The 24,230-nt window shown below is 38.8% G+C and overlaps 1 protein-coding gene across 1 annotated transcript; it reads left to right on the top strand.

Moving 5' to 3' along the window:
* The first annotated feature begins 7,219 nt into the window (after positions 1–7,219).
* stx17 (syntaxin 17) lies at positions 7,220–23,908 on the top strand. The gene is made up of 7 exons (XM_007556217.2): positions 7,220–7,404; positions 10,209–10,415; positions 10,506–10,571; positions 14,380–14,703; positions 16,287–16,337; positions 18,568–18,654; positions 20,870–23,908. Exons 2-7 carry the CDS (start codon positions 10,293–10,295, stop codon positions 21,113–21,115), a joined length of 897 nt encoding a protein of 298 aa, XP_007556279.1. The 5' UTR covers positions 7,220–7,404; positions 10,209–10,292; the 3' UTR covers positions 21,116–23,908.
* The last annotated feature ends 322 nt before the right edge of the window (positions 23,909–24,230 follow it).

The raw sequence follows: 24,230 nt of genomic DNA, 5'->3' as shown, positions 1-24,230 counted from the left end.
TTGAAGTGTTTTTAGCTTTTTCAAATATTGTGGTACAACTTGTGCATTTTCTTTATTCTTAAAAAGAAGAAGAGAAATGAAAAAGAAAACAACTTGCTGTTTTTTCAATGTACTTCTTTGGTTTGTGTTTCCTGTTCGATATATATATATATATTTTTTTTTTCCCTCTCTTTTGTTCACTGGATTTTCTGTTCAGCACTTTGAAATCATAAACTAGTTCTGATTATTCTGACCCGTTGCGTCCTGTGTTGTGATTCTTTGTTATTAACTTCTCATGAAATACAAAAACATTTTAACATTTCCATTTCAAGGCGCAAATACAAAATTGTTTTCTTGTCAAAGAATTTATACCCCTTGAACTGTTTCTCTCTTTGTCGTTTAGTAACACTTTGTTGTGTTTTTAATGGCGCAACCCAGAGATCTGTCTTCCAGGTGAGACCAGAACCCAATCTGTAAAAAGATTTAATGCCCAATGATGCAGTGCAAAATACAAACTAGTTTGGGAACAGAGAGGCAGTCTTGACCATCACAAAGGAAAAGGCTGCATGTTTTCCTCAATTTATCAAAAATAAAATCTGAAAACTGTGGCATGCGGTTGTAACCAGCCGCCTGAGACAATAATTTTTAAAAGTCGTTTCTTCCAGGATCATCCTGCATTCAGTTCCAACTGGCTTCTCTTCCTCTGTTGAGGGAGAAGAACTCCACAGCATCATGCTGCCACCTCCATGTTTCACCGTTGGGATGGTTTATTCAGACTGTCCGTCTTGTGGCGTTTTGCAGATTGGTCAAAAGTTTTTGGTCCTATTTGACCACAGTAACTTCCTCCCCTGCAGACTTTATTGGCTTTCATTCAATAACAGATTTCTTTTCACCACTTTTACATTTTTACACTGAATGGCTGTCCTGTCAACAAATTGTCCAACGTTAATTGTAAATCTGTGCAGCTCCTCCAAAGTTACCATGGGTCTCTTGTAATGCCCCCCTTGCATTAACGTTGAAGGCTGTTTCTCGTTAGATTGAAGTTTAGGGATGTTAGCGAAAAAAAGAAAATGGAACTATAATTTATGAAGCGCATTTCAAGACACAAATTACATAAATCTGTGCCGTACAGAACAAAAATACAACATCAAGCATCAGTGAGTGCTCTGATAAATCAGCCAGCCAATAAATCAGCCCCGATTTCCTTAATTATTGGAAATCAGCGATGGGCTGATTCTTAAATGTGAAGCGGATCTTATTCACTGATCTTATCTACCTCAGCAAATGTCTAGAAATTAACCACTGTCTTCTGCTGCTCTGCCTTGAGAGAGGCTGGCAGACCCTCCAGGTCATGTCTGCATGTTTGAAGTTAACAATAGTTACCCCACTGTTGCCATCTCATTGACTTTCTTCCTATATTTTGTAAGATTAAAAAAAAAAAAAAAAAAATTGGTATCGACTTAAATCAGAATCGGCAGATCAGGCTTTCTAAAGATCAGCCAGAAAACTTCAGCCGGTGCAGCCATGATCAGTATCGAGACAGCAGTTCCAGAGTCCTGATGCTACTCAAAACTTTGTCGCCTTTCTTTTCAGCGTTTTTCACAGCAAACCTTTGGTTTTAAAACTTTGGACTACCACATAAAATCCCTATAAAATACATTGAATTGAAGTTTTTCTTTTTAAAAATGTGAAAAACTTCCAGGGGTGTGAATACTTTTTGCAAGGCACTGCATATGTGTGTGCGTGTGTGGGTGTGTGTGTGTGTGTGTGTGTGTGTGTGTGTACGAGTGTGTGTCTCTTGTCACAGCCAAACCCTCTTGACAGGTAACAGGCCTCACCTCTACCCCCCCCTGCCCCCCAGAGACCCTCGGATGCTCACAGAGAGTAGAGGGGGGATTAAGACAGAGAAGAGGGGAAGGAAGAGTGAGAAGAGGAGAGCTTTATGTTAGCATGAGGTCCAGATCAGCCTCTAGCCTCGTTAAACAACATCGATCGGCACTGTGACATTTCACAGCACACGCCGTCTATACTGTCACTGCCATCACTCACTGGCAGCACCGAGAGCACCTACACAGACGAAGCCGCGCTGCCTCTTCCTCTCTCTCTCGCTCTCTCCTCAAACGGCGCAGTGATGGATACCAACTGGTAATGAAATAGCGAGCAGATCCTTCAGTGAGTGTGTCTCAGTTAGAAGGGGTACAAGTTAAAGAGTCCTCTGTGTTTGTGCAAAAATATAAAATGAATGATCAGAAATCACAACCTGTGCACTTGTAGTTTAATGCCTTTTATAGAGAAGGTAGATATATTAGGTGGCTTTTAATAATAGGAAGTATAATATTTATAGTCATTTTTATTCTCTGTGGCTGTATTTTATAAAATAATATGTGCAACGTTTTAACAGTCCCACTGAGACTGGGAGTCTCATCAATATGCAGAAAAACAGCAATAACACCAAGATTATTTTTGTGATGTCTTGCAAAAAGCTGACAATCCCCCACGTTTTGAAATAATATTACTAAAGTTTACTGCACTGAAATTTGCAAGGCGCACACACACACACACACACACACACACACACACACACACACACACACACACGCACGCACACACGCACAGAAAGAGAGCTGCCGGTCTTCCACCCAATCGATCTGCACTGACAGGTAGCAGATACCCAGAGTCTTAATTAGAGGGCCTCTCAGATATACATAATAATTATGCATGCACACTCACATTCAGAGGAGGGTTATTGAAGCTGTGAGTCTATAATTTGTAATCTTATCATTAATATAAAACTTTTTGGACAAAAGGTGTAGATCAATTTGCTTCAAAAAGCAACATTACATCCCAGAAAAGACAAGTACCTGCAGTGCCAGTCACACTTTTTGCATATATATATATATAGTTTTTTTGTATTTATTTATTTATTTATTTATTTATTTATTTATTTATTTATTTATTTATTTATTTATTTATTGCTGAAGGATAATTATTGAAAATAATTATTTCACAGTACGCCTCCCAATAATAATTCAAAAAAACTTTACCTAGAGTGTAAATGTGTCGAAAACTTACATAATGCAATAATGCAATAAATAAATAAATAAATAAATAAATAAATAAATAAATAAATAAATAAATAAATAATCTACATCAGCAAAGCAAAAAGAACCATAAATGGGTGGGGAAAGTTGCAAAGATTTGGTTCACAGAGGGAATATGTAAATAAATAAATACATATTCCAGATACTGTGCACTTAAAGATTATCACCTGGAAGTAAAACTGAATCTCAAAAATCTTTACTTAATGCGTGTTGATTTTTTTTCCTAAAAAGTTCTACCGTTCTTTCAACTTTTAAAAATCTAACATAGTTAATCCCTTTATATGAAACTGTTTAATGCACAATGTTCAACAGATTTAAAAGAGGACAATAAAAAAACAATGACAAAAGACAGAAGGAATCCTAAGAAGATATGTGCGTTTAAGCCAAAATCACAAATAATATGAGCATAAAATACACCTGAATAAAACTAAATTATTCCCAACAATAAAATGAATTGAAGAAGAAAATTAATTGATTTGAAATAAACCTGAAGTAAAGTAATCACCTTTAAATAAGGTCAAGTTAGTGATTAAAACTAGGTTAAAACCTAAGACTACCATTCTTTAACAAGACATTTTTCAGACAACCTGAGAGATAAAACCTATAAATCTGTAAATAAGTATGACTTTTAGAGACTTTTTATTGTTTAGAAATTTTCTAGAGACTTTTATAGTTTAAAAAGTCTCTAAAAACATCCTAAAAATATTTCTACAGCATATAGATTGATTATACAGCTGATTTTTTTTTTTTTTTTTTTTTTTTTTGACTAACTAGCTGTAAAAGAGCTACATTCTTTCTGGACGTTGCACACACACACAAAAAAAAAAACACCATTAAAGCCTCTGCATTGGTCCAAGAGAACAACATAATGGATGCTGCTGATTCAGGTCCCTGGTGCTGCAGGCTTATTTAGACACAAGAGCACCTGTGTATTAAGCATGCTTCTCTAATTTTATTAGTAACACCTGTGTTTTCTCTACTACGACATGTCAATGCGTCTGCTGTGAAAAAGGCGCGCTTCCTGTGAGGCGTCAGGGTGTGTTAATCGCAACTTTCTATAAAAACAGAGATTCAAGAGGAACTAAGTGAGCAGAGCTCCCTGCTGGCTTCCTCTCCTGCTGATAAACCTCCCGGATTAGACTGCAGCAAAACACACCTGAGTCCTTGTGGGCCTAATGCACGCACACACACTTATACACACACACATATGCACATAACCTGGCAAAAATATTCACAAACCCATCACTTTTTCTTTTTTTTTTTTTTACATTTAGTCACGCCACAATCTTTAATTTATTGGAGTTTACTGTGGTAAAGCAACAGAAAGGAATGTGTAACTGTGAAGGGAAGAAAGAAGCTTCTCAACATTTATTTCCCAAAAAATCTGAAAAGTATACGCTTTCATTTATATTCAACCCTTTCAACTCTGATACTCTTCAGAGTATCCTGTGTCACATCATGTGTCTCAGAAAGGTTTAAAGTAGAGTTGGGGTAATAAATGACATCCTAATGACACCACTCAATTCAACATCTGGGAAGCTGCAGTGCAGAGGGGAAAATCTGCTTTTACAGAAAAGCAGAAAGAAGAAAAGCCAAGCAGTCTCCTTTAAAGTTCGACTAAAGTCATGAAGGAAACACATGTGAAGTAATGAGGCTCTGGTCAACACTTACGAACAGCTATGTGTTTTTGAATATTATAATATACGACCACCCCTGAACACACCACGCTGCCACAATAAAGCAGTGGTGTATTCTAATGTTGCCGCAATAAAGGTGGCAGCATCATGCTGTGGGGTCGTTTTTCATCAGCAGAAACAGATCAGCTCTTGATGACGAGACATATGGCATTAAAAGTGACGAAATCCAGGAAAAGACTTTAAATAAAGTTAAAAAAAATTCCCGATTGCAGGCTTTAACAAACTAAACGTCCCGGAATAATGCACAATGTTGATTTATCCGAACACATTCAATATGACATAACAACCACTAAGCTACCCTGGTAAACATTTGTAAAACCAGTTTCTTTTCAAACAACTATTATATAATTGTAATTTGTCAAAACTGAAAATGAAGACATGAATAAAATGACAAAAACAAAAATTTTGCTAAAAATAATAATAATTAAAACGTCATGAACTAAATTTAAAGGAAATCTATTTTTTATTACCATGACTGCATTCGTATATTATTGGATAAGAGTTGGACCAGTTCATCTTTTAAAGTGACGGTAGAACATAGCATAGCAATAAATGATTTGTTACATATTTTTCCAGATAATATAGAGCAAAAATATTAAATTGTTGTATATATGTTTTGTTGAATAGAAAATTAAAAAACGATAATTCATGTACAGAAGGAGGAAGGGGTAGCTCTTTGCGGCTGTCTAACATTTCTTGCTGTAGGTGGGTGGCGTTTGGCTCGAGATCTTGAGACGTTGCAACCACAGAATTTCCACTCTTGATCTGTGTGGTCATACATGTAAAATGTTGGACACATGACAGGGTGATAAAAATTCAGTTCCGTTCATATTTATCAGCACAAACAATCTCACATAAAAGTCCAAACCCAATATAATTCGGCGCTGAAAGTCATATTTACATGACATTTCCGTTTTTGTCATGCTGTCTCAACCTACTGTGTGTATAAACAGCATAGATCTTGTGGAAAGTGACATTAAGTGTGAGATTTTTGTTTGTGTTGTGTTTTGAAGACAGTCAGAGAGAAGGGCTGGGGTTCCCCCTCCTCTACTCTGAGATCAGTCTGCGTGAGTGGGTCTATTGCATGTTTCCATTCTTCAGCACCTTTTACCTTTGACATTTAGGCCAACCCCCACACACACACACTCTTCCCTCAGCGGATGCTCCATGCGAGGGGCCGCAGTGAAGCACGCCGTCCCCAGCTGCAGGGGATTTCCCCTGGTGTTGTACCCATCTGCTGCAGTTGTTGTGTGCGTGTGTCTGTCTGTCTGTGAGTGCGATTTGTCCACTTTCTGGGGGACTCCCAGACTTGCAGACTGAGAGGGCGGATCAAAACTGACAGTGAAAGTTTAAATAGCAAATCATCAGAAATGGTTAACCTCTTGGTTGTGCAATACTGTGTACTGACTTAGAGGGGGCAGGACGTATTTGTTGTTGCGGATTTGGTGCTGTTTGTCTAGAAGCTCGTGGGGATTTGGATTTATCTTCTTCTTTTGATACAAAACAAATCGTGAAAATAAAGGGGGAAATGTGGTTGTCAGCAAGCACAAATTTAAGTGTATTTTAGTAGGATTTTGATGTACATAAATTTAAAGTGGAAGAAAAATAATGGATGGTTGAAAATTAAAATTTGAAGTGCATAGAGTTCATTTGCCTGAGTCAAGTCTTTGTAGAGCCACATTTTGCTGTACAGCTGCAGGTCTTTTAGGGTAAGTCTCTACCTTATCTGTAGACTGACGTTTTTGCTCAAACTCAGGCAGACGGTTTGGGAAACCTCTATGAAATTTTATTTCCAACGCTATTTTAGGTTTGGTCTTGGAGAGGACTTTGAACATTACTTCTTATGACTTTTGATAAACATTTCTTCAAGTCACTGTTTCATAAAAACCAACTAATAGTTGTACTGTCAACAAATTCTTCCACATGTGCTCTGGATTTCTGCAGCTCCTCCAGAGCACATGTGGACAATTTTTTTGACAGATCATTGATGCAATTTCTCCATAACTTTACCCCTTGTCTGTTATATTCTTTGGTCTTGATGGTGTTGCTTGCTTGCTTCACAGAACAGCTACATTTTATACTAACATCAGTGAACACAAAGAGAACTACTGAGGGCATTTGGCTACTCTTGATTTTATTTCAAGATATACAAGTGAAAGGAGCTGAATACATTAACATATTTTCCTTCAGTTGTACATTTATGTAGATATTTGCGTTGTAATTTCACAGAAAGTCACGGTAAAATACATGGAGCTTTATGTTTGTCATGTGACAAAATGAGAAGAATTCAAAAATATTACTATTTTTGCAATTCTCTATATGTGATTTAATATGACGGTCACACAATTATATATGTAAGTAAATAAATAAATAATTAAAATCTGAGCTTTAAGAGCAAAAATGCTAGAAAATAGATTAGGAACTAACTGGCTGTGGGCGCCGTTTGAGGTCGGTAACTCTTTAGTGCCGCACCGGGAAGAGAATTGTTTACATACAACTTGCTGATTTGGGGCGAAATAGTTTCTTGATCAATCCAATTGTATGTGAAAGTTAATTTTCTGGTCAGTATGAAGGCTCACATCGAGCTTCGGTTGTATAAGTCACATTAATTGTCTTTATTCCGACAGGTAAGTGGCGCATTTTGTCCTTTAACTTTGATGTTTACAATCTGTCTGTCTCCAGGACAATTTGGGTTAATTAACGCCTGTTTGTCTCTCTTAAAGAAGCTAGTTAAATATTTCAGGGAGCTTGCCTCAAACTGATATGGCCCTTTAGTTTAAGCTTACACTCTGAGCTGTCAGCGAATATAATTTAATTTCACTTTCTGTTTAAACCTTTTTGCGACAGACAGGCTAATGAAATGTGACCTGATTTAGCTTTAGGAAATAAAAACTGAAAAAAATAATAGCAGGTAATGTTTCGCCTCTTAAAATGATTTGGTACGGATTTTCGTTGCTGTTTGCATAATTAGGTCTCTAAAAAAATAATATATCAGAATGGGTTTCTTTTCTTAATGCTGCTAAATTCAGCTTAATCTGAGAAATACCTGAGGCCAAGTAATTATTCCTACAACGTTCTTTCGAAAGGAATATTGTCTTTTAATTTATACTCCTTTTTTACACGTTTAACAACTCTGCTGCTTTAAAATAAACCTGAACATACATTGGCTGTAGATAATTGGAGACAAAACAAAGGTATGAACAAAAGAATAAAATAGTTTTTCTGCATGTTTGCCACATCTGGCAGAAAAGACCTTGGAATAGATTTATGAATTATTATTATTTTCTTATTCCAATCAACTTTCAGACCAATGATAAGATTTAAGGTTGCAATTCTCACTTAATAGCTTTTCTTTTTTTCTTAGCACTTAACTTAAACTTTCTAAGTAATTGGTGTTTCTGTGAAGTAGGAAAGAGCGAAAAGCACACTTTAAATGCTGCAAATATGCCAACGCTTTTATATTTTTACCATTGTGGTTATTTAAAGTGTTTTAAAAACTATGTTTGATATCACTGGGTTTTATTGTTAGTGGGCTAAACAACAAATTATGATTACAACCACATATAGAACTAGTACTAGAGTATTTATACAATATTGTTTTATTTGTAGAGATACTAGTCATAGTAGTAATCTCTGATATATTAATGTACCAAGCATATAAAATGTTGACATACATCACAACTCTTGCACTTGGCCTAATCATCAGTGTCATTAAAGTGTGTTTGAAATTCATGATGCTGAACAAATATGTGCATGTGAATAAATTAGAGTATGATTCAAAATATAATTTTTAGTGAAACTCAAATCGTGTTCAGAATTATTAGAAAACACTGTGATTTATTTCAAGGGTTTATTGCTGTTTAGTGACTATGGCTAATAAAAACACAAAGTTCAGTCCCTGGAACATTAGAATATTACATAGGACCAATAAAAATGTGTTATGCAGAAATGCTGTGTCACGGCCTGCGCAGTCATGGGGAAGACTGCTGACTGGGCAGCGGTCCAATAGACAGTAACTAACAGCCAGAGAAGCTAATGCCTAGTCTGCTGTATCCAAGCAGAATGATTGAAAGTTGAGTGGAAGAAAAACAGAAGACACCATGACTGAACAACCAGCTAGTATCAGTCTGTTATACTGTTATACTACAAAGCCCAAAACAGCAAAACACTTTAATATTCTTCTCATTAGAAAGCTGTAAATTGCTAGGAAATAGATTATGCTACATATGTTTGGTTTTAATTTTTGTGTAAATTTTTGTGGTTTTAATTTTTGTGTAATTTTTTGTGTGTATTTTGTGTAAATACAGTTATGTTTTTTTAAAGGTTTACAATCCATGATAATAACCTTTTTTCTGCCGATGCCGTAAGAACATAAATAAAACTTTAGCATAAAATGACAGAAGCATCCTCGCCTGAAACCAGTTCTTTGTAACAACCACATTTGAGAAGAGTCCTCTTTCTGACATGCTGAAGAATAAGACATCCGTATAAGAAAATACTGTTTGATGACCACCAATAAATCTGATTAACATTGGTTTAAAGCAAACATTAAACTAAGAAATCTCTGACAGGCTTCTTGAAGACAAAATAGCAGTGCAATAGTTGAGAGTGACACCATGACACCTTCATGTCCAAGAGTTTTGTGTTTTTTTTTTTTGTTGTTGTTGTTTTTTTATGGAAGCATTTAAAGTGATCGATTAACTTAAGCTTTGACAAGTCCAACAGAAATCGCTCTATTAATCAAATATAGAGGCAAACTGTCACAGAAGAGGATTGAATGTCCTTAAAATTGTTTACTGGTTGTGTTCTTGGCTACCTACAGAAAACAGAGCAAACTTTGATGAACTGCAATGACTTTGCATGTGAGGAAACTGCTTGAGTCTGAGAAGCCATTAAGAAATCTTCAGGGTATTCAATGACTGTTTCTCACTGAGGAGGGCATTTCAAGACACATGCTGCCACCAGTGCAGAGCTTACTGAATCCTTGCAGCACATAAAGACGTCTATTGATGCCTAGAGGTGGTTGGGGTTGATCTAATGGGCTATAAAGCCTGACTTTAAGCTAAGAAATCTTAGCTTAAAAATTTCTTAGCCTCTGAACTGAGAAGGACAAAGTTTCAATGTATTTTTGTAACTGATTAAAAATAACAACCTTTGAAATTCACTGCATTTTAAAGGTTTAATTTCTTTCTTCAATCTCACATGAAGGAAAAAATAATAATAATATCTTCTGTCCTTCCTTCTTTTCTTTCTTCCAGACGCAAACTCTGTTTTCTATACACACACAGTCATCTGCCACAGATGAATGTTTCTGTTTTATACTTTAAATTAGTTGTGAAGGATTCAGTGTCATGAACTAATGTCGTGAAGTTAATTCACTTGAACTGTGTGTGTGTGTTTAATAAAAACCGATCTCCGCTGGTGTTTGCAGCGTGTGGGCACAGTGAGATTCGGCTGAGCAGGTGCGGCGTGGAAGTTGCACAGAGGTGTCGGCTGTGGACACTCAGCGGGACACATGGCAGAGGAAGGCAACAAGCTGACACTGAGGCGCCTGGAGGGACCCATCAACAAGTTCATTAAAGTAGCTCTGCCCACGGACCTGGAGAGGCTGCAGAAACACCACAGTAACATACTGAAGGTGAGGACTCGCGTCTGCCTGGACACATGATCACACCAGGATGCTGCCTCGCTGGGAATAAGTGCATGTTTTATCTTTTTGTGTTCGCAGTATCAACAGAGCCAGCAGTGGGAGCGCCTCCATCAGGAGCAAATAAATGCCAGCAGAACTGTTCAGGTGTGGTAGAACTTTTTAAACGGACAGTGAAGGCATCTAAGGCATGTGTGTTTAATGAATAACAGGTTTTATTTAGAGTATAATTTAACCGACTGCCAATTAAGAGTCCCTTAACCCCATGAGTCTCTGCAGCAGAGTGCATTTGTTTAATAAATCACTTGAAGCTTCTGACCTCCTCAACTTAGATCTCGACATTTTCTACATTTGTCACAATCACGTTTTCCGATTTAAAGGTCAAAGAGCAGATTTAGGGCAACTATTGGTGTGTTTATCCATTTAAGTACAGACAGCATCAAAATGAAGGAAATAATTGCTAGTTTTCTGCTGTAGAGCCAGTTTGATGTCTGTAAACTATCGCTGCAAAATAGAGTTCAAAGTAAACAGTCACAGTGCCTTTAACTCTGTCATAGTGCAGCCACAAACTACAGCACCTTATAAGATAGACACAATAAATGACAAAGGTGTACTTTGTAGAAACGTCACTGCAATTACAGCTGCAGGTCTTCAAGGGTCTGGCTCTATTAGCTTTAACATCTAGAGACTGAAACTCAAAACCGAACTTCGATCTCTAGGCAGTTCTCCAATAAAACAGGAATAAATTTCCCTTCTGAAATCAAGTCAAAGAAAAGTTTGTTTTCTGATTCATAATCAAATTTCCACGGTTCTCTAGGCTTTTTAGCTCATTTTAAAGGGATAGTATCATTTAAAATCAACTTTTGTAAGCTTTACATCATGTTATACTGTCATGCCTTCTTGAAAAAACAGACCTGCAGTGTTGCCTTGATTCTTTCATGCATGTTTGAGAAATCCCTTAATCTCCTGTGGCAAAACACCTGGTTAGAGCTAGTGCCTCCTTAGAGCAGTTTCCAAGCTGCTAAACTTCCACCTCACAGAGCAGCATGACTTTCCCACTCAGCTCCTTCAGACTAGCCAGCAGCAATTAGCAAACACCTGGTGGAACTGCACATCTGCTGAGCTCATTAAATGAGCTACTTCTCAATGCAACGCTGCATTATTAAAAGATGAGTAGAGGAGCCATGTTGTTTTGACTTCCTGAAGGCGGAGTTTCAGAAAGAGCAGGAGTTCTTAAAGAAACAGAGGCCCAATTTCGAGGCGTCAGATTAGGAAGGCAAATTTCTTTTAAACCATGTTTGATATTTATAGCATTTTTATATTTCTAAACATAGCTACTTAATTGTGCTGTAAAATGGCACTATGTACTTGGAAAACTCATAATACTGCCCCCTTAAGTATAATAACAAAAATTTATGAATGAACTGTCTTTGGATTTATGATGGTTGTATGAATGGGTTGGTGTTTAGTGTAAATATATTTTACAATATGTCAAGAATATATTTGCATTTATTCTCCACACATGTAAAAAAAAAACTAAAAATCTAGATAAGAAATAAGGTGAATTTCCACCGGAACCTTAATTCCTGCATGTGGTAAGTAGTTCTTGGCGTTCCTGTTCACCTGGCTGGTGTGAAGACCCCCGAGGGGGGGATGCTGTTGCCTGGAAGCCTCTGTGTCTCTGAAGGAGAAATAACTCCCAACAGACACACACCTATCCTCTCACCATTGCTCCTCTCACCCCTCTGGGAGTGCTCACGGAGTGCTTTCCTGTGTCTTCGTGTCATTAAGTCAGAGTCATCTTTAGGTGCTGCTGCTTTAGAAGTTAGTGTGTGTTTTGGGGGGTGTTTTTTTTTATGTTTTTTTGGGGGGGGGGGGATGTTGGTAGGTAGGTGGACTGATCGGCAGTCTTTAAATCAGAATCCATGAAATGTCTCGTCTTTCACGTGTTAGGTCAGGATCTGTGCTCACATTACCAACCCGGTTCACTTGCAGGCTGACAGGTGTCCGACCCGTCTGCCTCCATGTTAATCAGTTTGTCTTTTCGGCTTCGTGCACGTGGAGACATGGGTGTGGGCGTATGTTTATTCATGCTCTGTAATTAAAGGAATGCGTTATCGGCAGGACGTTGACCCGACGAGGCCGGGTCGTACCTCGGCCTGGAGGGCTGATGCCTGCGATGTAATCCTCCTGTCACCCTGGGGGCATTTCCTGTGTTCCCCTGCCTCATATCTAAACCTTACTAAGCTCCTCACTCACAAGCAAATGCCCCCACACAGACACGTATAAACACATAAACACACACACACACACACACACACACACACACACACACGGACCGAACATTGAACAAACATTGTAAACGGTGAGCAAAAGCTCACAAGGAATCTGGAGTTCATCTTTGTAATGAATGAATTATGAAAAGGCTTTTATTTTGAAGATTTTCAATGAGCTTTGATTTGAAAGGACAGCAGTTTAAATTTTTCATCCATTTTTTAATTTCGGATGAAAAATGTGAGATCTCGTTTTGATGAAACGGGCGGTATCACGTAAAATCGATGTTTTTTTTTTTTTTTAACTTTACATCTTGTTATAATGTTATTCCCTCACCAAAAACATGCCTGGAGTGTTGCTTTGATTCTTCCATGCATGTCTGACAAATCATCGGCGTGCCTACAAACTCTCTCAATCAAAGCTCCTCCTCGGAGTCTCCAGCCGAGCTTCTGCCACTCGGCTCCTCCAGACTAGCGGCAGCAGCAATTAGGAAACACCTGGTGGAACTGCACCTCTGCTGAGCTACTCATACCAGCTACTTCTCAGTGCAAAGCATCTAAGAACGGCTGTAAACGGCATCATGGAGAAGCGTTGTTGTGATAACGTAGTGAATACGGAGAGTAGGAGCTTCTCTCTTAAAGAGACAGAGGCCCAATTTCAAAGTGTTAAATTGAGAAGTCATGCCATGTTTGATATACACAACATTTTCATAACAACTGAAAGTAACATAGTTACTTGATTATACTATAAAATAACACTACGTGTCCGGAAAATACATACCAAAGCTGCTTTTAGGCTTATTTTGAAAGGACAAGGTTTAGTTCTTTTAGAAGAAAGTTAGCTTGATTGTCGTGTTTTGGACTGTGGGAGGAAGCTGGAGTACCCTGAGAAAACCCACACATGCACAGGGAGAACATAAGCTCCATGCAGTCAGACCCCAGGCCGGGACTCAAACCCAGGACCTTCTTGTTGCTAGGCAACAGTGCCACGTAGTTAGCCAAGTTTATTAAAATAAACTATTTTAAAATAGATAAAAACTCGTTTGCTTTTCGGCAAAAGCCTCTGGATAGACGTGGTTCTGCTTATTGTAAAAGCTTCGTCATAAAGAGATGAATACTTTGTGTTGTACTTAAGAGTTTAAGAAAATCATTTTGGTAATAATTTTACCCTGATTTCAGATAATAAAGTCTCCATCTACATCAAACCCGCCTGTTATGGACGGGACAAATTTGTATCATTCTTGAACTGCAGTCGGCGGGCCGGACAAATTAATTCTGTCTTATGGTTTTGTTTTGAAAGTTCAGGTTTAGTTTGAGTTCTCCTTCAGTTGCCCTAAAATGAGTCTTATTTTGAAAGGTACTGGTAAAATTTACTTTGAACGAATTCAGCACCTCGGTGTTTCATATTTAAAAACAAGTGGAGTCACTTGTTTTGCAACGTTTTGAACAAGTAGGCTCTGTTGGAAAACTGGAATCAGTAGTAAAAATATTTTTTGAATTAAAAACACAATTTAGGTTCATTTTCCTGCTTCTGTCTCTTAACAACCAAAAGTTATGCTTGTCTTGCTTCTTATTTTTCGTACGTTTCAAGCACTTAATTCATTTTGACTTTATTTTAGTTTCCAAAGCACCACAGCGAGATTTCACTCCGAGTAACCTGTGAGTCATGTGCGGTTCTGCAGCAACTGAGAGCCAACATGAGAGAGATGGAGCAGCTGTGCGGCCGAGTCCGATCTGAAGACGCCGAAGCTCTGGAGGAGCTCGTAAAGCCGGTGAGGGAGAGAGCGTCAGCCGCAGCACAGGACTTCCTGCTTCTGCACTCCAACCCGCCCCCGCCGGTCCCCGCGGCGCCGCCGGACGTTCGGCCCTCCGCCAGTCGGTCCAGCAGCTGCCACGATCTGGAGGAGGAGGACGAGGAGCCGCTGTCGGACCTGCAGATTCAGCTTCGGCTTCCAGAAATCCCGGCCGATCAGAATGCGTCCGAGTCGTGGGATAATCTGGAAGAGGTGCGTTCGTTAAAGAGATCAGTTTCATGACAATAAAAAATATCTATATTCAGCACAGGACAAACAAGTGTTTATAAACTTTTATGTGGGAAAGTATTTACCTCCTCGCAGGCGTCTTTTGTTTTTTATTTTTTTTTTTTTGTAGTTCATCTTTGAGGAACAAATGACTTTAGATCTGTCAGTCGGAAAAGGGATATGAAGCCATTCCTAAGGAATTGAGGGCCATTATGCATTTATGGAGAAAACATGGTATCAAGATGAGCCTTTCCCGGGGTGTCCAGGCTAACAACGCTAAACTGTTGCTCATCAACCCAGGAGGTCACAAAAGAACCCAGAACAATTACCTCCATAGCCTAAGAACAGGTTGTGCCACACTTTGTGGTAACATCTGCAGTCAAGCGTTTGCAATAACTGAAAATGAGTGTTTTACATCATAGTGGAAGAATTTTGGCCCCTTTTTTTGCTGAATTGTTTTAATTCAGACACATTGTTGAGGTTTCGAGTCTGTTTTAGATCACTTTGAGTATCACTTTGAGCCGCTCAGAGGTGAACTTCCTTCAGATCATCCTGCTGTAGAGGTCAAGGACAAGAAATAATGGCTAGATTTGCTCACAGGGTTTTCTTCTGGAGAGCAAAATTCAAGGATCAAACTGGCAAAGAGGCCCAGATCATCACACTGCCACCACCATGTTTGACTGGTCATAATGTTCTTTATCTGAAATGCTCTGTTAGCTCACCGAATATTTTCCCAAAGTTGCTGGTGATCATGAGGATGATTTTTAGTAAATATGGCTCTGTTACCATTTCCAGACTTTGTTTCCAGTCTGTACCAAAGTTTCGTTAACGTGGAACGTGGTGTGTGGTACGGCTTGCTTCATGTCCTCAGACAGGTTCTGTTCGAGTGATTTCTTCATTCAACAGGTCTGCTAGTGTTCAGGCCCGGGCGAAAATGAACCTACATTTCCGTAAATGTGTTTAACCATAGTTAAGTCATTATTTGACAAAAGGTTAATCACTTTTTAACTAACTTACAAGTAATTTTTAAGTAATGTGTTCGGAGTAATCAGTAATTTCTAATGTTGATTTTAAGAAAAGTTCAAGTTCCACTGGCAGATTATTTTCACTTCTAACATGGGAAAATGTGTTGGAATAAGTGAAATAATCTGGAACTAATACTTTTACTTTTCCTACATCTTGCTAAAAAGTTTACCTTTAAGTTGGTTTTGTCTTATTTCAAGAGTACAAACATAACATTTGCAGCAGAAACCCAAAATACTTTTTTTAGATTTTGTGTTTCTGCAGTGCATCATTCTGAGATTGCATGTTGTATTTTTATCTGATATTAAAATTAGTGTGATGGTCTGAAAAACTTAAAAGCAAATATGGGTGATTTCTTTTTAACAGCACGGTGTACTGAGGTATAACTGTAAAAAGGAGAAATGAGGAAAAAGGGAAACTGATTCTTAAAAAAGGGAGGATATTGCAGTGAGATGTTTACTTTATTTTCATTAGATATTGCAGTAGATTTGTCTGATAAGTAATTAAGTGAAATAAAAGAAGACCTGAACCCTTGTCCCCCTCAGGACCTAAAGGAGCTGAGCGGCTTGGTGACGGAGTTCTCCCTGCTTGTCCATGTGAGTAAAAACACCCGGCGGGTTCCTACGTTCACGTTTCCGCATCGACTGCGGTGCTCCGTCTGCATGCAGCAAACTCAAGAGCGACGGAGGCCGCTCAGCTGCACCGTTTCCAGGAAGCGCTCTGCGCGTTTGAGCGGTGTCCTCAGAGATCAGCTCAGGAGGGAACGGCCGGGGCCCCGGAGGCCCTACGCTGGGGAGAGGCCGAGGAAGGAGTTGACGAGAGGGAGGGAGGGAGGAGAGGGGATTTGGTGGGAGGACGGCAGGTTGTCATATGGGGAGAGGAGGGAAACGAGGGATGCAACAGAGCAGGTGGAGAACAGACGGTTCAGATTATCTCTTTCCTCAGGGAAAGAGTGAGAGGAGCAGGGAGGCTGAGAGAAGGAGAGATTAACAAAGGAGAAAGAAAGAAAGAGAGAGAGAGTGAAGATGAAGCGGTGTAAGAAAAAAAAAAAAACAGGGGGAAGGAAGGGGCCAAAAGAGCATAGACATGTTGTGGCGTCTCTAGGGTGAGAGATGCAGTTTGGGGAGTAATATTCCAGCAGGCTGAGCCTCAGTGGAAACACTGAGTGAGTGTGTGGTTGTTCCTTTGTTTTTGTCACGTTAGCGGCTGAGTTTCTTTACCCGTCTGCCTTCTCTTTAGAACTTTCCACCGATCTCTAAGCGTTGAATGATCTATTTAGCTAACAAATGCGTTTAAAGAGACAAATAAAATCAGCCCATATATAGTTCGTCTAATTTTCTTACCATTGTGTCCTTTTACAAGTGTTTTTTTTACATCATTTGAATAGTTTCCTGGTTTTGTTATTAAAAGAGGAATCTTTTGTATTTTTTTTTCTAATCTGATATTAACCTTAAATATCTTTGGATTTATCTTGGATTTATGTATAAAAGTCGAATTTTAATTTGTGAAAAACATAAAACTATTAAAAAAGTGTGTAAGACTTCCAGCGTTATTTAGCTCCAAACGTCTCTAATTTCTTACAAACTTAAACTTTTGATTTTTTTTTCAGTAGTTATTAAACCAAAAACAAAAAAATCTGTTGGAAAAATTTCAATTCTGAAAAATATTAAAATGTGTTTTAGATTAATTTGAAAAATTTCCCCCAACGCTTCTTTTTGTCCCCTCTTTTATGCAGCCTAAATTGTATTATCTTAATTTCTGAAATACCTGGCTGTTTCGTAAAACATTTTTTATCTAATTTTTTTTTTGTTTTACAAATTGTCAGTTTTAAATGTTGACTATTTAAACAATTATCCCAGTGTTTCTCTGTTATTTAGTTTTAAACTTTCCTACGCCACTTTTATAAGGTTTACAGTTTTCTTAAATCTACAGACTGAAGGAGAAAAGTATATTCTTTTTGTCAAAATGTTTATCTTTTGATAAATATTACATTATTTTCAGAAATAGTTAAATTCAACAATTCTTTTCATGGAACTTAAAATTTGCATTTCTTTAATTTTATATTCACAAACATTTTTGACTCGTGTCTCAAGCTAATTTTTTTTTATATCAAACTATTTTGCAAAAATACAAATCTATTTTTGAACCACTTAGTTGTTCTGTTATGTGCAATCTAAGTTGTGTGTGCACATTTTGTCTTATTTTATATTATCAAAAATACCATAAGAGTGCTCTATGAAGCCTTTTCTTTTTATTAGCTCGTCATTTCTTTTAGAAGAAACCAAACTAGTTGTAATAAAACAAGTTTATGCCAGAGTCCTTCTGCCAGGCTCTAAAGTTTCAGATCTGAAGACAAAAAGAGTGCGACGACAAAGTAACTCGGAGGCTGGTGAATATTGCAGACATCTGCAGGAATGAGCAGAACATCATCAGAAAACAACAGGAAGTTCCTTTTTGTCGTGTAAGAGGAGCAGGCGGGTTGTTTCTGAGGAGGAAGAGGAAGCGAAGGGTAGAGCTCTGTGTTCTGCTTGTTGTTTGGCCCCTGCGTCCGTCCAGTCCTCACATGGAGCGAGAGGCAGCTGCCACTCTGAATATTTCATGAGATCCACACAATGGCACACACAGTGTGACCGAATCCCAGACAAATATACCGACGCCGCGCACACGTGCCTCCACCGTGCAGGAGAGCAGAGTCTGGTCAGTCAGAAAATAAATCTTTGAACACAACAGGTGATCGCTGCACCTGCATGTGTGTGTGTGTGTGTGTGCGTGTGTCAGTGCACCTTGGAATATGAGTGTGTGCTAACGTGCTTCTCCGTGCTCCAGTCCCAGCAGGAGAAGATTGACAGCATAGAGGACAACGTCAACACAGCCGCGGCCAACGTGGAGGAGGGGACCAGGAGCCTGGGGAAGGTGGGTGTTTATGTATCTGTGTGTTTATGTCCCGATGATCCCCCTGTGTGAGTGTGTGTGGTGTTTGGGAGATCGATGGCACTTTGCCTCCCAGCCATTCTGCTGCGTTTGTCCCCATCGATCCCTTCCAATATGGAGGAAAGCTGCAATTAAGGAAACAGAGAGAGAGGAGAGGGAGAAGTCGGGAGAGGGGGGAGTGATGAAGACGTTGGATAAGGCGAGCAAGGCAGGACCCACATGTTGGTGTGTGTGTGTGTGTGTGTTAGATTTAAATAAATATGTTGTCATTTCCCTGTTCAGCTACATTAACCCACAACATAAATCAGGGGACAAGTCACCGACCCTAATATGTATTACACACGTCAAATATTGAGATTTTTCTCTTTATTATCCAGAATGTATCAATTTCTTTTTTAAAATTTTGTCCTTGTTAAAGTATTTATTTTAAATCAAAGACATAAAAACAGAAGAACATTGCTACATGAAACTTTCCTCTCTGTAAAAGGTTAAAAAGGTTTGAGTCGCTCGTCGTCTGAGGGATTCGTTTAACGATCGTTTTTTTGTTACATATATAAAAGTTACAAATATGAGAAGTTATTCCTCTCTGAAATTAACTAAATAAATGTGGCATAGCATAGCTTCCCTGTTAAAGATGTGCAGAAAACTTGAGATTAAATGAATCTTCTATTACTGTAACATGATCTCGTATAGAAAAATGTTCTCTTAGCTTTCCCATTTTGAAGAGTGGCGAGGAGAACAGGAATCTGTGTCGCCTCTCATCTACATGAGCGTCAACTCAAAGTTAAGGCGCCAGTTCGATTCCCGACCCGGCCCTTTAAAACATGCTCGTCTCTCTTTGCCTTTTCCCTGTCAGACCAGCAATAAATAAAGACTACTGATGACTACAAATTCCTAAACATAATAATAAAAAAAACTGTTTAGTTGTATTTATTTTATGGGGATTTTAGGGTTTCTACAAATGTGAGCACAAGTGCTAATGGGAAAAAACAAAAAAACATTATTTCCCGGTTTTTGTTAAACTTTTCCAGTGTGAGATTATGCTGCTGTAATAAAAGTTTCATTTTTTCTTTTTTCTTACTCTTTCTTTCACCGGGGTGCCAATAACTGAGGGTTGTTTCATTTCATTAAATTTAGGTTTTGGCATTTTTTGTTTTGGCTTTGTATGGGTGATGAGTAGATGAGATTCGAGCCACTGCTTGGATGTAGTCCACGTTTAGAAAAAAAAAAAAAGAAAAAGGAAACTCTCGAGTCTGAAACATCCAGCAGGTCAATTTAACAGAGTTGTTTCAGTAGCGGTTTGGTTCTTTTTATACGCCCGTCAATAGTACACTCAACTTCTGAGAAAATAAACCAAAAATGTGTCTGTAGTGGGTTTTTAATAACAACTGGGAACATTTTAAATGTAACTTATGGCTGAATGTAATAAAATAAAACACTACGTTTAATTTGGTTGTTTAAAAAGAAATTTAGCAGAATGAGAGGACAAACAAACTCCCACCTGCTGTGAGACGGGTTGGTGGGTGAGCAGATGAAACAGATGAGAAGGGTGTCAGATGTTTTAACGTGTGTGAAAGCTTGTAATCTGTAATCGGGTCAAACGCGTATTACACACACACACACACACACATATATATATATATATATATATACACAACCCGCTCATTTCCTCCTTCCTCCACAACTTCTATAGCCAGAGTCCTTTTTAACTTAGCTCAGATGAAATTAAAATTCCCTCGACTGCCACAGGGATGTGGACAAGCAATGCTGGCTTTTGAACTAGATTAATTTAATGGTGAGTGTTAATCAAGTGAGTGTCCATGTGTGTGTGTGTGTGTGTGTGTGGGAGGATGGTCAGAGAATCAATCATTAATTGCCATCAGCAAAAAGCACCTTCCACTCTGATGATAACCGCTGTAATAACACGCGGCCCCACATCTCTCTGATTTCTCCTAAATGAAGATAATAAAAAGGCTTTGATGCGTCCGTTTACATTTACACATGCAGGCTTGTTTGTATTTTATTTATTTTTTTGACTTCGGCTTCAACCTTGCACGCGGATTGATGAGGTGATCATGAAAGGGCAGACGCATGCTCGCCCTGTCGCAGGCTGCCTTTAAGCCACAAAGTCCCGGCGCCTCCAAAGGTGCGCGAGGTAAATTAAACCGGAGCGTATCTCTTCTTCATGTCTCTCCAGGCGGCGGGCTACAAGCTGGCGGTGCTGCCGGTCGCCGGGGCGCTGCTGGGCGGCGCGCTGGGAGGCCCTCTTGGCCTGCTGGCCGGGTTCAAAGCTGCCGGGGTGGCTGCTGCCGTGGGAGGGGGCGCACTGGGCTTCGCGGGCGGCAGCCTGGTCCGAAAACACCGCCGAGCTCAAGTGGACCAGCAGATGAGTCGACTGACGGCGCCGGCGGCAGAAGAACAGGAGAAAAATAAGGACAAGTGAAGCTCTTCTGTGTGGACTGACTGACCTGGTCCTGTGGGTCTGAGGAGACGGAGCGCTAGACAATGTGTGCACTTTGTTGAACGGGTGTTTAAAAACTGCCTTAATTACGACCTGCAGTCCTGCTCAGGAGGTTCTGCATCAGGGCGACTCCGACACTTTAATCGTCTTCATGGTTTACGTTTGTCCAGGTTGGGTTGAAGTACAAAACAAATCAAATGCGATGACTTCCTGAGAGCATGAAAAGGAGCACAAATTCAAACGTTTCCCCATACATGCACACATACAGGCTCAATATATACATACACCTCCACTAAGATTTTAAAATCTTTTATCAACCACAGCAGGAGTGTCCATTTAGACAACATGATTTTCTTACAATGGGAGATGTTACGTACAACACAAAGTATTAAAGTGTAGTAGTAGTAGACAACCTTTTACTGAAAAGTCGACTTTGCTGCAGCCAAATCAGCTGCTTTTATCTAATTTATTAAACTTGGCTAAGTATAGCGAGCGTTTTGACAGAAAGTGATCCAAGTCCTGTTCTTATAATCGAGAATAAATGTGTTTATTTGAGCCAAAAGTATTTAAAAACTAGATGCCTTTTTTTTAAGACAGCAAAGGCACAAAATCCTTTCTATGTTTTTGATCTACCATAAATTTTCTGCCAAACAAAACAAAACAAACAAGAAATGAACTACTTTATTTGCTTGATTTTAGTAAGTTTGGACACCCCTGAACTGCAGGATATGTCACAGCTTCAAGCTTCTTGTTTGCTTGAAAATTATACCCAGCACTGATGAAATGGATAAAACTTTAACGCACTAGAACACTCTTCCCCAAAGAGTTGTTTGACCTTTATATTGTTTGTAATATCTGAACTACGCTTTAAAATCACATCAATGACGAGACACTAAATTATTTGAGCGACCTCTACAGGTTCAGCCAAGAAGAATGATCCAATTTTCTGCTCAAATGACACCAAAACCTTGTTCATAGTTCTCTGTGGTCAAAGTGCTTTTGACAAAATGTTGGTGGAGGTATGTATAATTTTGACCCTTAATGAATTAGGGGGAAATTAACAATACAATTAAAACTCGTTCCAAGAGCAGCTCAGATGGCGAGACTGTAAAAATCTTCAGGTGTGAATGGTTTCTGTGGCAATATTTAATGCAAGCACTACAGCTTATACTTGTTCCAGTTCATTTTTCTTAATCAAAATCTGAAAATGTGGCCTTTTGTGAGAGAATCATCCGAGGTCTAAACATTTTGTGCCAATGCATCACTGTTAAAGGCAAATGAAAGCCTCGTCTCTTCCTTTTTTCAGCTGCAGGGTTTCTACTTTGTCCGTTCTTCTGTGTTTTCGTGTAATGATAAATTTAAGTAATAATTCTCATATTTATGCAGCAAAGTATCACTAACGGTGCCAAAGTCCAGACCACTTCAGACCGGAGTGTGTGAAGTTGTTGTATACAGAGATACTACTGTTGTCAAATAAAATATTTCTTTTTAGCAAAGATGTCGTTCATTGACAGGAATAATGGCTGAAGTTGCCGTATTTTTGTTGGATGCAGTTTAGCTGATCTAGCAAAAAAACATTAATGAGTGACCGCCCAGCATGATGCTGCCACTACTGGGTTTTTAGTTGGGCTTTATGTGCTTTAGGTTTAACGTATTTTAAAATATTTTTTAAATTGTGTTGTAAGAAAAATAAAATATAAATGTCCAAGGATAATTCTCATAATTTCATGATCAGTAGTCAGGTAAGTTTGCACCTCCTGCTGCAATAAGGTCATTAATTTAATTAAAAACATATTTTTAAATCGGCTTCGACTTAAATTTTGTTTCCACTGTATGCATTTTGTTTGTTGAAGCACATTATGATTTTTATCTTGACAGCTGCTGCATAGTTTTACCAACTAGCAGGAATAATGGAGGTCCGACAAACACAAATCTGTAAAATGTTTTTTATTTAATCATTTTTTTTGTTCTTCACCTCTGAGATGAACAATTAAAAAATGGCATCAGACTTCCCCTCTCCTCCCCCCATTTGTTGCTTTGTATGTGGGCTGATATGTCACTATGCAGGTCCAAAATGGGAGGACAGGACACACAACACAAATGAGTCCCCAAACACGTCCAAGTCCAACGTCTTGATTCCCAGAAATCAAGAACGGTACGAAAACCTTAGAGGTAAAAAGAGACTAAAACTGGATTTAAAAAGAAAGAAAAACTGGTAGAAAGTAGCAGGCTTCATTTTTACCGCTCAGGTTTTTCCTCTTAAAACACTTGGGAGAGTCGTAGTGTTTTCGCCCCAAGCATGAAGACACAGACAACAAAAGCAGGAGTTACATAAATTAATGATGATGAAGATCGTCTAGGAACATTTTTGTAATTGTTTTCCCGAGTCATTAGAAAATAATTCATGTCATTCTTTACAGTTTAGTACCTCAGCAACAAACTAGGCTCTTTCGTTTTAAGTTCGAATCAGACTGATCTCTGATTATTGACATATTTTTTTTACTAGGTTTGAAGGAAGAGCTTTAACCAGAGGCACTCTGGGACAGAGAGGTCTCCCCACAGCATAATGCTGCCACTACCAGCACTTTGAAATGGGGATTATGTGTTTTAGGTGTTCAGAAAATAATGTTAAAAATCTCTCAGTCATGCTTTTTAGGAATTGTGGCGTTACTGATGACAGAAACAGATACCCCCCCCCCACTCCCACTGTGGCACCGTACAGTAAAAAGTAGAACATAAAAATATCAGAGGAGTATTTGAGGAGACGTCATAATCCAGAGCCAGAACACAAACAGTACCAGAGAGAGAAGGGTTGTATCCCAGAAGGATGGAACAGCTCAGTCGCTCGTCTCGATTAGAAATGTTGCTACTCCTACGAGGCGTCTCTCCCCCCCAGTCTGTGTGATGAGGAGACATTGAAATAAAGCTATTTTAAACAGGCATAATGTTTTAACATGTGCTCTACAAATTAATTAGACTGGAGTTGGTCATGGTGGAGATGCAGCCATGAGGTTAATGAGATTACAGGAGCATCTTTCATCGAGACGGGCTGAAGTGGAATAACCCACAGATAAGAACCGCACAACTGGAGTGAGGA

This window comes from Poecilia formosa, unplaced genomic scaffold (genome assembly GCF_000485575.1).
Source record: "Poecilia formosa unplaced genomic scaffold, Poecilia_formosa-5.1.2 Scaffold77, whole genome shotgun sequence".
NCBI classification, from domain to species: Eukaryota; Metazoa; Chordata; class Actinopteri; order Cyprinodontiformes; family Poeciliidae; genus Poecilia; species Poecilia formosa.
This window is presented reverse-complemented; position numbering and strand designations above follow the sequence as displayed.